The 20661-nt window shown below is 38.9% G+C and overlaps 1 protein-coding gene across 2 annotated transcripts in view; it reads right to left on the bottom strand.

Annotated features, from left to right (window-relative positions):
* TBPL1 (TATA-box binding protein like 1) overlaps positions 1-20427 on the bottom strand; it is a 36980-nt gene extending 16553 nt beyond the window's left edge. The window contains exon 1 of one of the 2 annotated variants that reach the window (XM_049901529.1): positions 20139-20427. In XM_049901529.1, the coding sequence (XP_049757486.1) occupies positions 20139-20260 (122 nt within the window). In that variant the 5' untranslated portion in view covers positions 20261-20427. The remainder of the gene's footprint in view (positions 1-20138) is intronic. The other variant, XM_049901538.1, reaches the window with a different exon arrangement.
* Between the last annotated feature and the right edge of the window lie 234 nt (positions 20428-20661).

The following is a 20661-nucleotide window of genomic DNA, read 5'->3' as shown; positions in this document are numbered from 1 at the left end:
TGCATTTACGTTTTTACGTGATTATGCAAATACACTGAATAGGTGTAACAGAGACTGTATAATCTGCAAGCTCATCTGTACCTTTAAGAATTTAACACTGATTGAACACAGAACTACCATCTGATCCAGCAATCCCAATCCTAGGTATATTCCTAGAAGAAGTAAACGCAGGAATGCAAACAGAAACCTATACACCAATATTCACAGCAGCACTTTTCACAAGAGCCAAAAGACAGAAACAACCGAAATGTCCAACAGATAAATAGATAAACAGTAGGATATACACACAATGGAATATTACTCAGCCATAAACAGAAATGAAGTCCTGATGCATGTCCCAACATGTATGAACCTTTGAGTAGATGATTTTGAGCAAAATAAGTCAGTTGTAAAAGGACAAATACTGTATGTTCTCACTTACATGAAATAAGCAAATACATAGAAACCAAAGATTATTAGTGGTTACCAGGAGTGGGAGAGAAGGGAACAGGGAAAGTTTTTGCTTAGAGGGCAGTGAGTTTGTTAATGGTGGTGGAATGATTTCGAAAAGGACAGTGAGAATGGATGCACAACTTGAAGAATGTAATCAAATTAAATCATACATGTAAAAATTATTGAGTTGGCATATCTTTTATGTATATTTTCTCGACAAAAAATTCTAACACTAATAATATTGTTGTTAGATGCCACTGAGTCGATTCCGACTCATAAAGACCCTATGCACAACAGAATGAAACACTGCCCAGTCCTGAGCCATCCTCACAATTGTTATTATTCTTGAACCCACTGTTGCAGCCACTGTGTCAATTCATCCGGTTGAGGGTCCTCCTCTTTTTTGCTGACCCTCTACCAAGCACGATGTCCTTTTCCAGGGACGGATCCCTCCTGATAACATGTCCAAAGTATGTGAGACATAGTCTCATCATCCTTGCTTCTAAGGAGCATTCTGGTTGTACTTCTTCCGAGACAGATTTGTTCATCCTTTTGGCAGTCCATGGTATAGTCAATATTCTTCACCAACACCACAATTCAAAGGCATCAATTCTTCTTTGGTCTTCCTTATTCACTGTCCAGCTTTCATATGCATATGAGGCAACTGAAAACACCATGTATTAGGTCAGGCGCACCTTAGTCCTCAAGGTGACATCCTTGCTTTTCAACACTTTAAAGAGGTCTTTTGCAGCCAATATGTCCAATGCAATGCATCTTTTGATTTCTTGACTGCTGCTTCCATGCTTCCACGGGTGTCGATTGTGGACCCAAGTAAAATGAATCCTTGACAACCTCAATCTTTTCTCCATTTATCATGATGTTGCTCATTAGTCCAGTTGTGAGGATTTCTGTTTTCTATATGTTGCGGTGTCATCTATACTGAAGGCTGTGGTCTTTGATCTTCATCAGTAAGTACTTCAAGTCCTCTTCACTTTCAGCAAGCAAGGTTGTCATCTGCCTAATGCAGGTTGTTAATGAGTCTTCCTCCAATCTTGATGCCCATTCTTCATGCAGTCCAATTTCTCAGATTATTTGCTCAGCATACAGATTGACTAGGTATGGTGAAAGGATACAACCCTGACATAATACCTTTCCCGACTTTAAATCATGCAGTATCCCCTTCTTCTGTTAGAACAACTGCCTCTTGATCCATGTAAGATTCCTCATGAGCACAATTAAGTGTTTCCAGAATTCCCATTCTGCACAATGTTATCCATAATTTGTTATGATCCACACAGTCGAATGCCTCAGCATACTCAGTAAAACACAGGTAAAAATCTTTCTGGTATTCTCTGCTTTCAGCCAGGATCCATGTGACATCAGCAATGCTATCCCTGGTTCCATGTCCTTTCTAAATCCAGCTTGAGTTTCTGGCAGTTCTCTGTCAATATACTGTTACAGTCGCTTTTGAATGATCTTCAGCAAAAATTTCCCTACCTGTGACATTAATGATATTGTTCGATATTTTCCACATTCAGTTGGATCACCTTTCTTTGGTATGGGCACAAATATGGATCTCTTCCAGTTGGTTGGCCACGTAGCTGGCTTCAGAATTTTCTTGGCATAGACAAGTGAGCACTTACAGCGCTGCATCTGATTGTTGAAACAGCTCAATTGGTATTCTGTCGAGTCCCATAGCCTTGTTCTTTGCCAACGCCTTCGGTGCAGCCAGGATTTCCTCCTTGAGTACCATTAGTTCCTGATCACATGTTACCTCCTGAAATAGTTGAACACAGATCAATTCTTTTTTGTATAGTGACTCTGCGTATTCCTTCTATCTTCTTTTGATGCTTCCTGTGTCATTTAATATTTTCCTCATAGAATCCTTCAGTATTGCAACTCGAAGCTTGAATTTTATCTTCAGTTCTTTCAGCTGGAGAAATGCTGAGCATGTTCTTCCCTTTTGGTTTTCTATCTCCAGATCTTTGCACATGTCGTTATAATACTTTGTCTTCTCGAGTAGCCCTTTCAAATCTTCTGTTTGACTCTTTTACTTCATCATTTTTTCCTTTCGCTTTAGCTATTTGAAGTTCAAAAGTAAGTTTCAGAGTCTCTTCTGACATCCATTTAGGTCTTTTCTTTCTCTCCTGTCTTTTTAATGACCTCTTGCTTTCTTCATGTATGATATCCTTGATGTCATTCCACAACTTCTCTGCTCTTTGGTCATTAGTGTTTAACGCATCAAATCTATTTTTGAGATGGTCTCTAAATTCAGGTGGGATATACTCAAGGTTGTACTTTGGCTCTCTTGGACTTGTTCTAATTTTCTTCAATTTCAATTTGAACTTGCATATGAGTAACTGATGGTCTGATCCGCTGTCAGCTCCTGGCCTTGTCCTGACTGATGATATTGAGCTTTTCCATTGTCTCTCCCCACAGATGTAGTAGATTTGATTCCTGTGTATTTCATCTGGTGAGGTCCATGTGTATAGTCACCGTTTATGTTAGTGAGAAAAGGTATCTGCAATGAAGAAGTCGTTGATCTTGCAAAATTCTATCATGCCATCTCTGGCATCATTTCTATCACCAAGGCCATATTTTCCAACTACCAATCCTTCTTTGTTTCCAACTTTCTCATTCCAATCCCCAGTATTTATCAGTACATCCTGACTGCATGTTCGCTCAATTTCAGACTGCAGAAGTTGGTAAAAATCTTCAATTTCTTCATCTTTGGCCTTAGTGGTTGATGCATACATTTAAACAACAGTTACATTAACTGGTCTTCCTTGTAGGTGTACTGATATTATCCTATCACTGACAGCGGTGTACTTCAGGCTAGGTCTTGAAATTTTTTTTGATGATGAATGCAACTCCATTTCTCTTCAAGGTGTCATTCCTAGCATAGTAGACCATACGACTGTCCGATTCAAAATGACCAATACCAGCTCATTTCAGCTCACTAGTGCCTAGGATATTGATGTTTATTAGTTCCATTTCATTTTTTGATGACTTCCAATTTTCCTAGATTCATACTTCGTACATTCCACATTCCAACTATTAAATGGATGTTTGCAACTATTTTTTCTCATTTGGAATTGTCTGTCCCCACAAGTGTGTCAGTTTGTTGTATTGTGGAGGCTTGCGTGTTGCTGTGATGCCAGGAGCTATGCAACTGATATTCAAATACCAGCAGGGTCACCCATGGTGGATGGGTTTCAGCTGAACTTTCAGACTAAAACAGACTAGGAGGAGGGGCCCGGCAGTCTACTTCTGAAAAGAATTAGCCAGTGAGACCTTATGAATCGCAGCTGAACATTGTCTATATAGTGCCAGAAGATGAGCCCCTCAGGTTGGAAGGTACTCAGAAGACGACTGGGGAAGAGCTGCCTCCTCAAAGCAGAGTCAATCTTAATGACGTGGATGGAGTTACACTTTCGGGACCTTCATTTGCTGATATGGCACAACTCAACACTGACAATAAAAAGCCCAATTTTTATTAAAACGAATAAAACATCTACATAACATGACTCTTGATTGGAGCCTGGTTTGAATAAACAAGCTATAAGCAATATTTGATGGAAATCTGAGTATGGAAACTGAGCAACAGATGATATTATTGTTAGTTTTGTTAGTTGGGAATAGGTAAAATCACTATATAAACAAATGTCATTACTTTTTAGACACGGATAATGAACTATTCAGGGAGAATGTTATGTCTATAACATACTTTAAAATATCAGTATCTTTCACTATCTGTACTCAGGAACAAATAGATATGTATAAAGTGTCAGATGAATATCTCACTATCAGATCTCAACACTGGAATCAAACAATCTATTCTGAGGTACAGAAGGGACTGGGATAATAAGGTATAATTGTATTTTACGCAAAAAAAAATGCCATGTTACTGCTTCATCTTCTAGTAACTGTTAAATTTAGATCACAGACATGAGTGTTCATTACACTACTCTCTTTACTTTCCTATTTTCTGAAAATTTCCATAATAATAATTTTTAAAAGCTGTATAAGAAAGAGATTCTACAATAGGTCATACGAAGACAACACAGTCTTAATTGTATTATTTTTTTAAAAATTATATTACTTAAAAAAAAAATACAAGTGTCCAGACCAAAAGAAGTAATAGTCCCTCTACTACTGAAACATCTAGAATGTTTAGTTCCTGAATTCATTAAAGAGGGCACTGATATCGAGATATCCAAAGGAAAATAGGATGGTAAAGGATATCAAAATAGTTGTGTTAAGAAAGTCTCAAGACATTTAGCCCAAACAAGGAAAGATAGTAGTTGTTCTCAAATAGCTGAATAAAAAGGAAATTGAGAGAACCGATTAAAGTCACATGGAAGCAGATCTCTTGAAGCCACACAAAAAACCAATAGCTACATCACAAAGTAGTGGGCTCTACAGAGGTTAAGTGACCAAAAAAAAAGGGGGGGGGGAGGGGGCTAGTTAACTAACTAGCATTTAGGAATGTTATGACATGAGTCTTCTATTAGGTAGGAGAGAGTTTCTAATTAGATCCTATCTAATTCTAAATCCCAGGATTCTAACACCTAAGACGAGGACACAGTGTAGACAAATTTACAAATTATATACTGAGTCTTCATTTTCAATCTAGAACTATTATCCTAGTTTAATTAAATTAACATCCCAATTCTGAACTTCTCATTTTCCCTTCAATATGCACTGGTGTTCAAAGAGGCAATAAAGGGAGGAAGTTAGAGGCACTATGGGGTAAACGGCACAGGTAGACACATAAAACTGCAAAACCTTTACACTTATTTGGCAGGGTGGCATTCTATCATGAGGACACTTCTATGCATAACCCAAGGGCTTATATTTTAGGAGCCAGCTGGTGGGCTGGCATTTTTGTAGTCTAGCCACATGAAGAAAATATTGTAGGTCTGGCCACAAAAAAAAAAAAAAAACCACCTACACTGTATAAAATATTTAACAATAATGAAAAGTATTTGACATACAAAACCACCATCACATTAAGTTAAACAGAAAGTTATACTATCTTCACTACATATAGCTCATCTACTACCTTTAAGACAAGCTATAGCAATTCTGAAGACTGAAAACACAAGTAGGGTTCATGTGAATAACTTGCATCAAAAGGAGTTGTTACATTTTTTTAATCTCTATCAAGGGAGCTGCTAAGATACTAGTTTTTACAGAAATTAATTAATAATGACAACTCTGAGGGTTCCCAACAATTATTTAAAAAAAAAAAAAAACTGGAAAAGAAGAGCATATTTTATGCTTTGGGCAATAAAAATTTTGTGATAGTGCCTATCAGGTGGTGGCGGAAGACTTAAATGATGCTGATTTTCTGAATGAGGAAAGGATAAGTTTAATGGTTTACATGCTTATTAAAAAGTTCTCGTTGAAAAAATGAAGTATTTCACAATGTAAGAATGCATAATCTCATTCCGTATTAACAATATTTAAACAGTAGGATACTTGAGTTTTACTATTCAATATATACTAAAATATATTTATAAAATATGAAAACTTGCACGCTGACAGAGTAGACACAGATCCTAATTAAAGCTATATGGCAATGAGCTAGATCTGAAGTGCTCCTTCCCTCATGTGTAAAACAGACAATCATATTTCCTTCACATGATGCTCTTGAGGGATTAATGAGCACCTCACAAATTACAACATGCCCCACTAATGTAATGCCGTATTAGTTGAAGCTAACATAAATATTAAGGAGCCCTGGTGACACAATGGTTAAGAACTCAGCTGCTAACTGAAAGGTCTGCTGTTTGAACCCACCAGCCACGCCTAGGGAGAAAAGACCTGGTCATCTGCTCCCCTAAAGATTTCAGCCTAGGAAACTTTATGGGGCAGTTCTACTCTGTCCTATAGGGTCGTTATGAGTCAGAATCGACTTGACAGCACATAACAACAGCATAAACATTAATTTTAACTAAAGCACTTTTGTGAATAACAAGAGAAAAAAGGTGTTTCTTACATAACACAACTTTAAATTTGAGGATTCAAACTCAAAGTGGGAAATTTGGCATACTGATTCCTTGTTATGTAAAAGCAAAACTTATTTTGGATAGATTTCTTAGTATTTCAAATAAATGGTGTTTATTTACGATTAAAAAAAAATAGTATGTCTTTTTTGATTACATGAAACATTCCAGAAAAAAAAAAAGTCACCCATAATCCTACTAGTGAAAATCATTGTTAAGATTTTGGTAAATATTAGGCCAGTTTTTGGTTTTTGTTTGTTTTTTCCTGTGTTCATATATAAACAGGTTTTTAGCCTGCTAAATCCATATATGTATCTGTACATATTAAACACAATTGGGATCATATGTGTACGCTGTCCTTTCTAGTCAATCACAGATTTAATAAAAATATTTGCCAATCTGAGATATAAAAAAAGCAGTATTGAATTGATTTTCTTTGAATACTGACGGCGAACTTTTCCAATATTGCTAACAGTTTGTATTTCCTCCTGTCTCATATCCTTTGTTCATTTCCCTTCTGAGATTTCTTACTGATTTATAAAAACTCTTATAGAAAGAACATTAACCCTTGGCCTGCTTATGCTATTACTTCTAAGGAAAATGTTCTATCCCCACTTCTACACCTAACAAGCTCATTCCTATTTGTCCTATGGCTCAGCATCACCTTCATTCAATCAATTCCATAACAATGCACTGGAACTCTTACTAAGTATCAGGCCCCACGCTAGGGGCCTAGAAGTAGTTCTGGTAGAGGGAACGACACGTGTTCTCAGCTCTGAGGTGCATTCAGCTTATGAACTGTTCAGAACTGAGGGAGGGCTAACATGGCAAGTGTGAAAAGGAAAGTAGCATAAGACTAGGCTGGAGAGGCGGAGAGGTGTCAAATCATGCTGGGTCTTCTAGGGCATGTTGAGGTTTTTCACATTTACCCAAGAGCAATGGCAAGCCAAAAGAGATTTTAAAGCAAGAAATGACACGATGTATTTGCATTTTTAAAATATATCACCACCACTTCTACAATGGGAGAATGGACTGGAAGATAAAAATGGGTAAGAAACCCAGTCAGGCCTAGTACAGCAGTCCTGTGCAAGATGGCAACAGCGCAGACTAGAGTACTGATGGAGACAGAAAGAAGTGGGCAGAAGACACATTTTTAGGAGCCAGAGTGAACAGAGTTTGGGGATGAGAACAAAGGAGCTAGAGGATGACTCCAAGTTTATGACCCGGGATATTTAGTGAGATAGGAAATGCTAGAAGGAGAGCAGGTTTGCAAGTGAAATGGGATGAGAGGAAAGTGGGAGAGGGGGCAATTGAAGGATTCAGTTTTGGACATGTTGAACTGAAGGAACTTGTGAGCCATTCAAGAGGAGATACAGAGTAATTAGATAAGAGTCATAGCTTGGGACATATTTAGGCCTAGGTTGGAGATGAAAATTTGGAAACCTTAGTTTCTACACCCTAGAAGGGTAGAGAAAGTAATTAAAACCGTCATGTGTGAAATAAAAAATCTACAGAACCAAGAAACAGAATTTCCAAGACTAAGCCGGAATGTCCCTATTCTCAGCTCTATTACCATGTTACTATGCATATCCCTATCACAGCATTTTTCCATACCTGTGCTACAGTGACATTTATATATGTCCTCTTGGCAGACAATACTTATATATGTCTCCTTGGTAGACAACAAATTCCTCAGAAGCATGATCAAATCTTACTTATTTTTGTACTCCAGCCTTAGCATAGTTCCCAAGGCGGTATACACGTTCAGTCTGTCGAGCTTGTTAACTTGAGATTTTTAAAAAGCAATTCATTTTCTTTCTCTCTTACACACACACAGACACACACACACACACATTATAAACTAAAGCAGCCAGACTCTGGAGTAGAGTGCTTGAGCTACCACTTGGGAGCTGTATGACCTTGGATTAGTTACTTAACACCTTTGTGCCTCAATGTCCTCATCTGTAAAATAAGGCAGATAACAGTACATATTGCAGAATGTTGTGAAAACTCATATAAAACACTTAGGACAGTACTTGGTACACAGTAAGCATTCAAATTTAGCTATTCTCATTGTCACTATTATCTCATTTATTCATCTTTCATGCATAGAAAAATGTTCAAAAATGGAAAGGACTTCAAGAGTGGATTTTTTAAAAATCCCCAACAATAACAAAACCATTTCAAATCAAAACAAAGTTTTCTTTGTTATTGTTGACTGTGTTGTTTTATTCTTTTGGGGGGGAGGAGGAGGAGGAAGGAGCATGGGGAGAGACAAGGAAAAAGAAAGAATCTATTACACCAAAACCAGTTGCTGGTAAGTCAACTACGACTCGTGACCACTGGTGTGCACCACAGAAGAACTAGAACTGCGCTCTATAGGGCTTTCGATGGCTGATTTTTTGGTCTTTCTTCCAAGGTGCCTCTGGGTGGACTGGAACCACCAATCCTTTTGATGAGCAAGCAGCCCAATGTATTAACCCTTTTATCACCCAGGGATTGACCAAGTCTATTACATACTACAAGAGATATTTTGCTAAATTTACTTAGCTAGGTAGCTGCAAAAAAAAAAAAAAAGGGATAATTAGAAGTACCACAGATTTGGATATGAAGTTCAAACAAAAGTTTATATACGTTCATTTCAATTAAATTACAAGGTATCAGTTTTCTGGAGCAGGTCTTACATGTGTACCTATCTTCCCATATTATCGACTACTATTTTAAAAATCTTTAGAATATTTTATGTCTTTATAAACAATGCTGATATTTGTCCTAAGTTAGCCATACTACGTGACAATGATTTGTGAGGCTCGTTCAGCCATTAAGCTGATACTAATAAAAGAGCATAATTTTCAAAGGTTATTATTAGTTGAAATTGCCTTGATGGCAACTGTTGTATTTTCACTTGCAAGTATATATGTTAACTCATTACGTAGCTAACAGACCAAATAAATCCTCTTTCAGCTTCTGGTTGGTGTCAGGGCTGGCATGTATAAAGGTCAAACTTCTTTGTACTCTGATTTTATGGCAAAGGTGTTAAGGCAGGATTCAAACTTGAACAGTTGACACCTAAATCAAAAATTCAGTCAAATGGAAACACTACAAGATGAAAATAATAACAGGTAAAATTTCCTATTTTGAGTTTCCCCTCAACTGCTTTTTACAAATTTACCCTTTATATAAAATATCTGTTCTAGTACAGATGATCTGTTTAAGGTCTAAGTCATGCATGAATGCCATTTTAAGAAAAAGAGGGTAATATTATAAAAGTAGCTACTTGGGAAACAATGCACAAAGTTTAAACTTTTCTGGTTACAAAACAGTAAAAAAAAGTCACAAATGCAACATATGTAAAGCAGACAGGATTATAATACAAGTACTCTTCACATGTAAGCACCACTAGTTAATTTTATTTTACTCGGAACTGGTCAGACCTTTAATTAAGGGCTGTGTTACTCAAAAGATATAAATATGGAGAAGTTGGCCAGAGAGCTAAAAAAAGACACACTATTTTTTTTAATTGAAAGCTAAGTCCTGTAAGATAGACTAAAGAACACAGACTTAAAACTAGTATCGCTGTAAGGTGAGTAATCTGATTAAGAACATACATGTAAAACAAAAGAAATGAGTTTTTGGACTGGAACACTGACTCTTAACTATTAGGAAAAAAGATAAAACAAACAGAATAAAAACTGATTTGGGACAAGACTCTAGTAATGGTGGGTTTTTGGTTTTTTTTTTTTTAATTTCAAGATATATCTAATGGGCAACCAGTTGAGAACCACTCAGTTGAAATGTCACAATAGGTCATCAAAATAATAGAATTTTCTTTTCAGTAGGTCCTTAAAATTGAATATATTCTAACATCAGGGCTGTTTATCATAGAGAACATCCAGATTTCTATACTGTTTACCGTATCTTGTTCTCTCAGCTCTGATCCACGTGCTGAATTACTACATTCTGCCTCTTCACAGTACTGAAATGTTACGAATGAATGGCTCATTGCTAAACCCAACGGCACAGCTGAAGCTCTCTCCTGCTGGACTTCTCCAGAGTATACAGTATTAGATAGTCTGATTCTCAAAATTCTCCCTCACGACTCCCCATCCTTGGCTTCTGAGGTAGCTTTCCTGGCTTCTCTGCCCATCTCAAATACTTCTGTCTGCTCCTTACTCCTTAAAAATCAGAAGCTCTTAATTTGAAGTCCACCGCAGTCCCTGAAAAGTTCAAGGTCAGATTCCAGAGGTCTAGGAACCCCATGGAATTATATACACACAAATTTTACACAAATCTGTATGTGTACCTGAGGAAGCTACTGTTCTCTTCATATTCTCAAAGGGGTTTAAGATCCCTGAAATGTCATAAGTCACTGCCTTAAATTCTCTTGCTCTTTTTTTTTCCCCCCTCTTGCTCTTTAAGCTTTTCAGGTTTCAAGAATCATCAATAAATTTATGGGTCCCACATCAGTTCTGACCTATCAGGCACCTGAATTCATATGCCCTATGGTCTATTACCTATATTCATGAAATTACACCAATACACCCAAAACGTAAGTCATTAATCCCCTCCAAAATACTTGTTCTATCTTTTGATTCCTACTTTTGGTTCATTTAATGTCATCCAAAACTCACTCACCTGAACGAGAAATTTCAGAATCACCCTTCATTTCTTCTTTTTCCCCTACACCCAGTTAACTTCTAATCTAGCCTCTTTTCTGCATCCAAAGCATCACTGTTTTATTTCAGGCTCTCTCACACGTCATTTCAGCTATGGCCTCCTAATGGAACTCTCTGCTTAATGTCTCCTTCATCTAGTCCATCTACCAAATAGCTACCACAATTAGCTTCCTCACTGTGTTATGCCCTGCTTGAAGAAACATCTCTTGGCTCTCTTAGGCAGACAAAACAGAATCTCATCTGCTTGACTGGCATTGCAGTGTGTTTCACAATGTCTGCAACCTTCCTTTCATAACCCAATCTTCCACTTTCAACACCCCTTAACACTCTCAACTTCTTACCACCTTCTGACAATAGCAGGGCCTTTCATGACTTTGTCTAGGATGCCCTTTCCTCACTGTTTCAATGAACAAACTCTTAATCATAATTGCATTCATTCAGTATACAGCTGATGTGGCCCAGGCACTGTGGCTAGACACGAGGAATATAGCTCAGAACTAAATGGTCCTGTAAGCAATCCCAATGGCATTTATGTTCCAGTAAACAGGCAACAAATAAGAAATCAACTAAAATAATTAGAGAATGTCATCTTTGTTACAAAGCAAACAAACAACATGACATTAGATAAACTTTAGGAGGAAGACCCGCAAAGTCCTCTCCACTTGCTCATAAATGGAAAATGATCCTTAAAGTGAGATCTAAGAAAAAGCCAGTCACATGAAAAACTGGGAGAGGAGCACCCCAAGGCAGGGTAGCCCCAAAGCACTCAAGTTTTCCAACAGTATCCTAATCTACTTTCTGGTTATATTCCTTTTTAACGTTCCCGCACCTAACAAGTTATCATTGGTTCTACTTCTGCCCCCAAACTCCTAAAGGGAAAATGACCCAGGAGCTTTTACAAGCATGGAAATGTAATATAATACATTCTGATGTAAGAAAAGAATTATTTTAATGAAAACACACACACAAACTCTCAGCAGTTTTGATATATGGTTCCTTTTCCCTCCCCTAAGAGTTACTCTCCTGTACTTCCCCTCAAGGGTCCTAATTTATCCAAACCCTAAAGCTATTCCATGATCATAGAAGGGCTACCCTGTCAGTCACTCTCAGGATCAACCATCCAATTAAACAGGGTTTTATGATAAAGTTACTATTTTTCTACTTTACAAAGTAAGACTAAAGATATAACACAAGACAAACAAATTAATAATATGGCTCAGAAATCTAAAACTCTTCCAATTTAACAGGCCATAAACAAAATGCCTGGAAAGAACAAGTCAAGAAGCATGTGTTCTTAAAGTATGTACAAAGTTTGCAATATTCAAGTCGTTTTTCCACCATGTAGTGAGGCTGAAGTTTCAAGCTCACTGGCCAGGCAAAGGTTTTCTCTCCTATGCTGATCTGGAGATTTACATTAGCAATACGCTGTGGAGGAAATGACAGAATTATTATTCATATAGCATTTATCTGCCGTGAGCGGTTGACCCATGTCGCAATCGTTACCTCAGGTTCCCCACCCCAACCCAAAACAAAGAGAGAATTGAGTTAAGAAAGCTTGTGAGCCTTTGAGATTAGCACACCAAGTTTGTGTTGAGGAAGGTTTGATAACTGTACCTTCAGCAAGGTTGTGCCTCCTGGGCCACCCTAGCCTGCAACCAGCAAATATCCTGGAATGTGGTCAATTTACCAGCAATGATGACATACTCATTACAACTTCACTAGGCTGTACACGCTTACGTGTAAGTGAAGATACGCAAGCTCACATATCTATAAGCAGGTAAGGAAAAAAGACTTTGTGGGGCAACAAAAGTATCTAGTCGTTTAAAAAAGAATGAGATGGTTCTTGTTCTACAAAATCTAGCTGAGGTATACAACGATAGGCTCTATCTATAAATTTTGACCATGATCATTAACCAAATACCAATCAATCGTCACGTTCACAGTTTTGGGTTACACACTGGCTTTATTATCTTCATAACTGCAGGACAGCAATATCTGTCCCTGATAAAGAGTGTGGTAGAAAGAACACCAGGGAAACATTAACAACATGTTAGATTTTTGTCTCCAAACAGGCAAGTTTTATTCTGGACAACAATATCAACACCTTAGGGACCTATTTTCCTAAAAATCTCCAACACAGTCTTTCAAAAACAAAAACCACTTCCATCTAGTTGATTCCAACTCATGGTGATCCCATATGTTACAGAGTAGAACTGCTCCATAGAGTTTTCTTGGCTGTAATCTTAACGGAAGCAGGCTGCCAGGCCTCTGTGCTGCTGGGTGGGTTTGAAATGCCAATTTTTCGGTTGGTAGTTAAGCACAAGCCATTTGTGCCACCCAGGAACAACACAGTCCTTAAAATATGTAATATATATATATATATATATTTATTACATAGATGTATATATTTTGGTAAAATTTCCATGATACTTTCCTGTTTTATCTCAATATATTTTATATCCAGAATCCATGATAGCTATGGAAATGATATTAACATACCAATACAAAATCTATTCTGGCCAACCTAGTTGCTCAACTAAATCAATAGTAGCAATTAGACTTCACTCTCTTTAAAAAAGAAAACAAAAGCCACACCTCCAAATGCAAACATATTTGCCAAGCTCTTTAGTTTTGGGAGGCTTATAAAAGCCAACTAAAACAAATATACAAAAACAGCACAACCTAGAAGAAGGAACTATAAAACTTTACCCACGTACATTTAAAACAAAGCATACTTTCAATAATAGTACTTATATGAATTTCTATGACATTTCATAGAAATATATTTCAACTAAAAACCAAGACCTGGAATATTAGCGGAAATAAAGAATAATTTGCAATTAACTTTTGTTTAAGCAGAAACATTTCTTCTTTAGCAAGCGCCCACACAATGAAACTAAAACATCTGAACTTAACTTTAAAGAGTAGCGTAGCTATGACAATAACAGAAACCCTGGTGGCGTAGTGGTTAAGTGCTACAGCTACTAACCCAGAGGTCGGCAGTTTGAATCCGCCAGGTGCTCCTTGGAAACTCTATCGGGCAGTTCTACTCTGTCCTGTAGGGTCGCTATAAGTCAGAATTGACTCGACAGCAGTGGGTTTGGGTGGTTTATGACAATAACAGCCTAAACAAAGCTATAATTATCAATTTATTTCTGTGATTAGGTAGCCTCAATATTTAGCTTTAGCCTTACCATAAACAAATAATTTAGCAATTCTATACAGTTATTCTTGAGTCACTTGAATTATTGGAGCAGAGCAGCAGTTTCAGCTACTTCTGAAATTACAAAAAAGCTACTATTTAGAACATTTATTGTGACACAGAAACTCAAGTTAAATGGCCTAACGCTGACACTAACAAGTTTCAAGTTTACCATCAATTAAGGTTATACAAGTAAAAAATAGTGTCTTCTAAAGAAAGACCAATTCTGCTAGATGAAACCATTGGGGTTGATTTCTTTTATTCAGAAGTATGATAGAGCTAAACAAGCAGTCAAGTCCACAGGGAAATAGCATTTCAATAGCCACAACACAGTGCCAGACCAGGCTTTGTTGGCCTGCCTTTTCCAAGACACAGAGATGTCTCTTTTTACTTAGTCCATCTGCCATAGTGATAACTGGATGCCTTTGTGACAATTGAAAATTAAAACAAAAGTACTCCCCCTTCCAAAACCTACAGGCAGAGATGAGTCTTCCCATAGCCAGTGGTCACAAGGAAAGAATTTCAATGCTTTAGTAAAAAGCCGCTAATGAAAAAGGCAAAGCATTCAAGTGGTCTAACGGTTTACCTTTAATGTACTAACCACTACTAGTACCACTACTGCTGGCACCAGCTAATATTAATTCAACTCTTAATGATGCTAAGCACTATTCTAAATGTTTTGCACTCAATGCTCACAGCAGCCCTATATGGTAGTGCTAATATTAACTCCATATTGCCAAAGAGAAACTGAGGCTCGGGGCAGTTAAATAACTTAAGGCCATCTAGCTAATAAGCAGCATAGCTATGATGCTGCATCAAGGCAACGGGGACTGTGTTCAGAGTCCATAACCTTTAAAGCTATACTCAACTACACCCAACCCGAATCCCTAGAAAATCTAACTGATTTTGATCTAAACTTCATTCTACCTCACAATGAAAATACTTGTAATTCATCAGGTACGGGGGGTAACATCTGATTCTTTGGAACCATTTAGTTAATGGGAATTTTTTTTTTTTTTTTAACTACTTTTAGGATGTTGGAAGTCAACACCAAATGCGCTTAAAAAAAAAAAAAAAATTCCATGGACCAATGTCTACGGACAGTTGTCCACCATGCTAGGCACAATCCAGTACTAAAGCCATTCACGTGTGTCCTCAGAAAACTGCCGTTAACAGACCTTCTGATTTTTAGTATTCTTTCTCCATGGTGAAAGTAGCCAATGGCCAAACTTTTGTGCAGCATTTTTTGTGAAATTTTGAAGTGTCATATTGACTCCCATATGAAGACTGATTTTGAACAGTTTCAGAATTCACCTTAAAATGTTTTCTTGACATTTAATAAGAGTTCCCAGCAGCATGCTTCCCAACACAAAAATCAGCCATTAAAAATCAAATTAGGAATTTTATTACCTTTTAGTCCTAGGATAAAGGAGTCCTTTAGTGATACAATAGTTAAGCAGTCGGCTGCTAAACGAAAAGTTGGCAGTTCAAACCCACCCAGCGGCTCCATGGGAGAAAGGCCTGGCAACCTGCTCCTGTAAAAATTACAGCCTAGGAAACCCTATGAGGCAGTTCTACTCTGTCAGATGGAACCAACTCGACAGCATCCGACAACAATGACACACTTTCGGAATCCTGCTTTTTCACACACACTCCCTCTCTCTTCTGAATAAAAGGTTGGTTGTATCACAGGACGAAAATTAAATTTGTCTATGTAGACCGCAAAAACTTTGTTTACATAATCTGTTACCTGTTTGAAGGAGCTCTGGTGGCACAGTGGTTAAGTCCTGATCTGCTAACCAGTCAGCGGTTCAAACCTACCAGCAGCTCCACAGAAGGAAGATGCGGCAATCAGCTTCTGTAAAGATTTACTGCCTTGGAAGCCCTATGGGGCAGTTCTACTCTGTCCTATAGGATCACTATGAGTCAGAATCGACTCAACAGCAATGTGTTGGGTTTGTTTTTTTTTTGGCATCACACATTTGAAACCTCCTTAAGTGGTAAGCCATTATTTTTACTGTTCTGAATTGGTTAAGAACAAGACCTAATCACATTTGAAGAATTTTTGCTGTTTATAACTTCCATCCCTACAGCCAGGATCAGAAGTTGAAATTTTAGGCATCAAGAATTAGATTTCAAAAAGGTTCCCCTCAGTCTACTGGTTAAGGCCCTCTTTATCGATTCTCCTGAAGTGAAATACATAGATACATATAGATACACACACATCCACATATATAATCTATTAACACCTTAAACTTCAAAACACACACATACACAAGAACATGATGGCAACTCACAGTCCTGGTCCTCGAGGGCCTTCTAATTCAGCAGGCATGTCGAAATTAAGATGATACACAGCAATAAGTTCAGTACCAGGCAGTATGTAATAAAGGATCTCAAATTCAAAATTGTGTCCTATTTTGTTACCCGTATATAATGTCATTTCTCTGCTATCTACAAGTGCACAAGAAGCATCTGAAGAGAAGCGCCTTTCAACCAGCTTTGTACACCTGATATGGTATCACGCATATGAAAGGTGCAACAAATAAGAATATAATTTCAGGAAATCTTTAGTACTTTAAACGTCACAATACAGCTAAATTTTCAAAACACTACAGGTTTTGACTAAGACATAGTGAAAACATTCTACCATAAAAATAAATTCCTCTAAATCAATTTAAACTTTGTTTTTCATAACAATACTTTCATCCCATGATCTATGATGCAACAGAAGGAAATCAACCCCCAGGTTATTACTGGCCTCCCTCACCTGAATATAGCACTGACACAGTCAACTAGATCATACAATTACCTGCTGATTTTTAAATACTGTCTCACATCCGTAAGAAATAATAGTCTCCAAATATATTCAGCTGTGGATGTTTCATATGTATTTATCCTACTTTACAGTAAATTCTGCATGTTCCATATATGTATACATTCATAAATTTTGATGTGAGAATTTTCACATATATTGTGGAAATAACTTAAAATAGTTCCCTCAAATTTGACAAAGTAATTTTTCAGCTGCAAAATGAACAAAAAAGAATGATTTTTTTTTTAACACAAATTACAAAAATCTATGGTTCAACCTAAAACACACAGCAGGCTTTATAATACTTTCACCTTTAAAAAGGTATATTTACAACTACAGTGTTAACACTAGTTTTAGTATTAACTTGGACTTCTAAAAACCCATTCATTCTGAAAAGTTCAATATTTTTGCATGTCTTATTTCAATACAATCTCTTGATTCTCAGGATAAGGCTCTTGCTTGTTGTACTGCACAACCAACAGCTATTCAGAACGAACACAGAACATCTGACATGACCAATCCAATTCTCCAAATAAAGGGGAGAGATACAGATGGAAATGCAACAAAGTAACATTAATGAAAAGTATATACAGGCCAAGGACATATGTTGAAAACTCCGAAAGAAAATAGCATAAAAAATTATTTTGACTGGGACACAGTTAAGTAAGGAGAGGAACTAAGACAACACCAAACATTGGAAGTGTTGGGGCGGAGAGCAGGCAGAGCACAAACTGGGCTGTTAACAAAGGCGGAAGCTAGGGGCTTGACTCCCACTCAAACACAGAAGGCAAAGAGGCAATAGGAGATAAAGTCTAGGTGAAGTGAGTTTGATGGCAGTATCTGTTGGCAGTCTCATAAGCACTATGAAAATCCTGTGACCCAACATCCAACAGCCTCAGGGTGGGCATCCCTCAGTATATCCTTCACAGAAGAACAGCTATTAGACTAAGCAACTAAACCAAAAAACAAAACCAAACCCATTGCCATCGAGGTGATCCCGCCTCATAAAAACCAAAAACCAAACCCACTGCCGTCGAGTCGATTCCGACTCATAGCGACCCTATAGGACAGAGTAGAACTGCCCCATAGAGTTTCCAAGGAGTGCCTGGTGGATGTGAACTGCCAACCTCTTGGTTAGCAGCCATAGCACTTAACCACTATGCCACCAGGGTTTCCGAGTCCTGCCTCAAAGATACCCTGTAAGACAGAGTAGAACTGTCCCATAGGTTTCCAAAGAGCAGCTGGTGGATTCGAACTGCCGACCTTTTGGTTAGCAGCCTGAGCTTTTAACCACTGTGCCACCAGGGCTTACTCCAAAAATGACAATACTGGGTTTTTCCTCTTAAGAGTCTCAGGCAATTTTAAGGCTCCCAATGGTCACACTTCCCACCCCTGTTAAAGGAAACTGCCCACCTCTTTGCATAGATCTCAGTGTGAGATTAAAAAAGCTTAAAATGAATTTGCCTGAGTTTAAAACTCTGTATTCTCTCACTCAAGAAATCAGTCAACCAATCAAGGGCACATATTAGCAGTCTTACAATTTCTGATACTGATTTTGATGGCAGAAAGTACTAAAAGAGAGGGCTGGGGTAAGGATGACACATTTTTGCTTAAGAGCAGTCAGGCTTACGAAAAGAGGTAGGAGGCAACCATAAGCTGTTACTGACATGATTGCTTACATGATTTATTCATTTTGTTTTCATCCTTAACTTTTAACTTTATATAAAGAGCTTTGTTCCCGTTGAACACAAAAAATGGTGTTACTGTGGTATGTATATGTGCCCTTTTCAGTATCCCACATATAACTAACCTCATTTACTGACCTAGAATGGCTTTGAAAAGTATAAAACCATTAAGCAGTTTGTGATGTAAGGCTTAAAAGAAATAGCAGAAACTGATGAGACCTTAACTGTAAATATCAAACTGTGAATAACTCTTTAAACCAAATAGTGATAAAAGTCCTTTCTAGGTTTGAATGAACTACCCTTTTTCTCAAACTTTCAAAAACTGTAGATTATGCCAGGATGCCTGAACAGTCTTCTCTTTTTCAGTTTTCCGAGGGAACCTGTCATTGCTTCTTCACACAAAAATCACACCAAGTCTGTTCCCTTTTCTTGAACCACTAATTTTAAGGCACTTTTTTTTTTTTTATTTAACTCTACACGAACACACTAGTTAAAGCCAGTGAGGCTTTAGAACTGCAGGTGACAGATGCAGTCAGACAGCTCACAGATGTGGACTGGATGCACTTGGAGTCTTACAGCAGTAATCACGCTCAAAATCTGCAGATGCACATCTCGGCAGAAGGAGCAATTTCTAAAATTCGTCCTTCTCTATTAGATTTACTTTTGGGACTATTACTAAGCGCTTTTCCCGACCCTCAACCCTGCTTAGCCCTACCTACAACTTATTTTATCTTCCCCAGTTCCAGATTCTTCTTCGTCAAACCCGATTTTGTTTTTAAAAATATAATAATCAAGTGGGGCTGCTGGTATCGCCAGAACCAGGAACCGACGAAGCTGCTATTCGGAAGCCTTCCCGCCGAGGCAGAGAGGCCGCTGGAAGTTTCCTGAGAAGCAAAGGACCCCCAGCATCTTTACACGGTCCCTCCTGAGTGAGGAGGGCTCCGCAGACAGTCGGGACTCTCCCTTCCCCTGTCTTTCCCGGTTGTGGTTAACAGAAAAATAAAACGCCTCTCTTCTCGCACCGCACCGGCTAGATAACGCTCCCAGCCGGTAAGGCCCCACCCCCACCCCGTTATCCCTAAAGGGATTCCCCAGTAGCGCCCCGTCCTCGTAGGAAGCCGACCCTCCCGGGGCTCGCCGACTGATTTCCCCCACCCCAGCTCCTCCCGTCCAGTCCGTTGCCCCCGCATGCCTCACCCGAACACCGCCCCGGCTCGCACGCCGGCCCCGCGCCCCGCGCCCCGCAGCCCAGCACCCGGCACTCAGGCCGCTCCGCCGCACCCCCCCACCCCCGCCAAGGGTCGCCGACGGGGTTACCGTGGGAAGAGGGGGCTGCGGCAGAGGACGCGGCGGCAGCGCTGCTGCCGGTAACGTCGGACGCGAAGGATAAGCTGGAGGACAAGGATGATGATGAGGCGGGCGCGCTCCCCAGTCTCCATGGAACTCCCGCCCCGGCCGGTTGCTAGGAGCCCCTGAGGCTCGGGCTCCGTCTTTCGGGCTTTGTTGTTCCGGGTACAGGGCAGCCGCTGCTTCCCCGCGACAATAAATAGAGGAGACGCGGGGGAGCATAGAGACGCGCACGAAGGCTAGAGCGCCGCCGGACTGGGCGCTACTCGGTTCCTCGCTAGCCACACATTTCCGGCTCTCACTGTTCCCGTCACTTTCTCCCTCCCCTTCCACTCTGCCTTCCTCCTTGCTGGTCACCGAGCCAGACCCTTCCTGCCCTAGAGCTTGGCCAGGCACGGGTTGGGGGGGCGCTCTAGGGCAGTGGGCTGGACTTTTATTTTTTGCTTGAGAGCTGCTTTAAAAGATTCTGAAAAAAACTGTCTCCCTTGTAGAT

Source organism: Elephas maximus, chromosome 1, assembly GCF_024166365.1.
Source record: "Elephas maximus indicus isolate mEleMax1 chromosome 1, mEleMax1 primary haplotype, whole genome shotgun sequence".
Taxonomy (NCBI): Eukaryota; Metazoa; Chordata; class Mammalia; order Proboscidea; family Elephantidae; genus Elephas; species Elephas maximus.
This window is presented reverse-complemented; position numbering and strand designations above follow the sequence as displayed.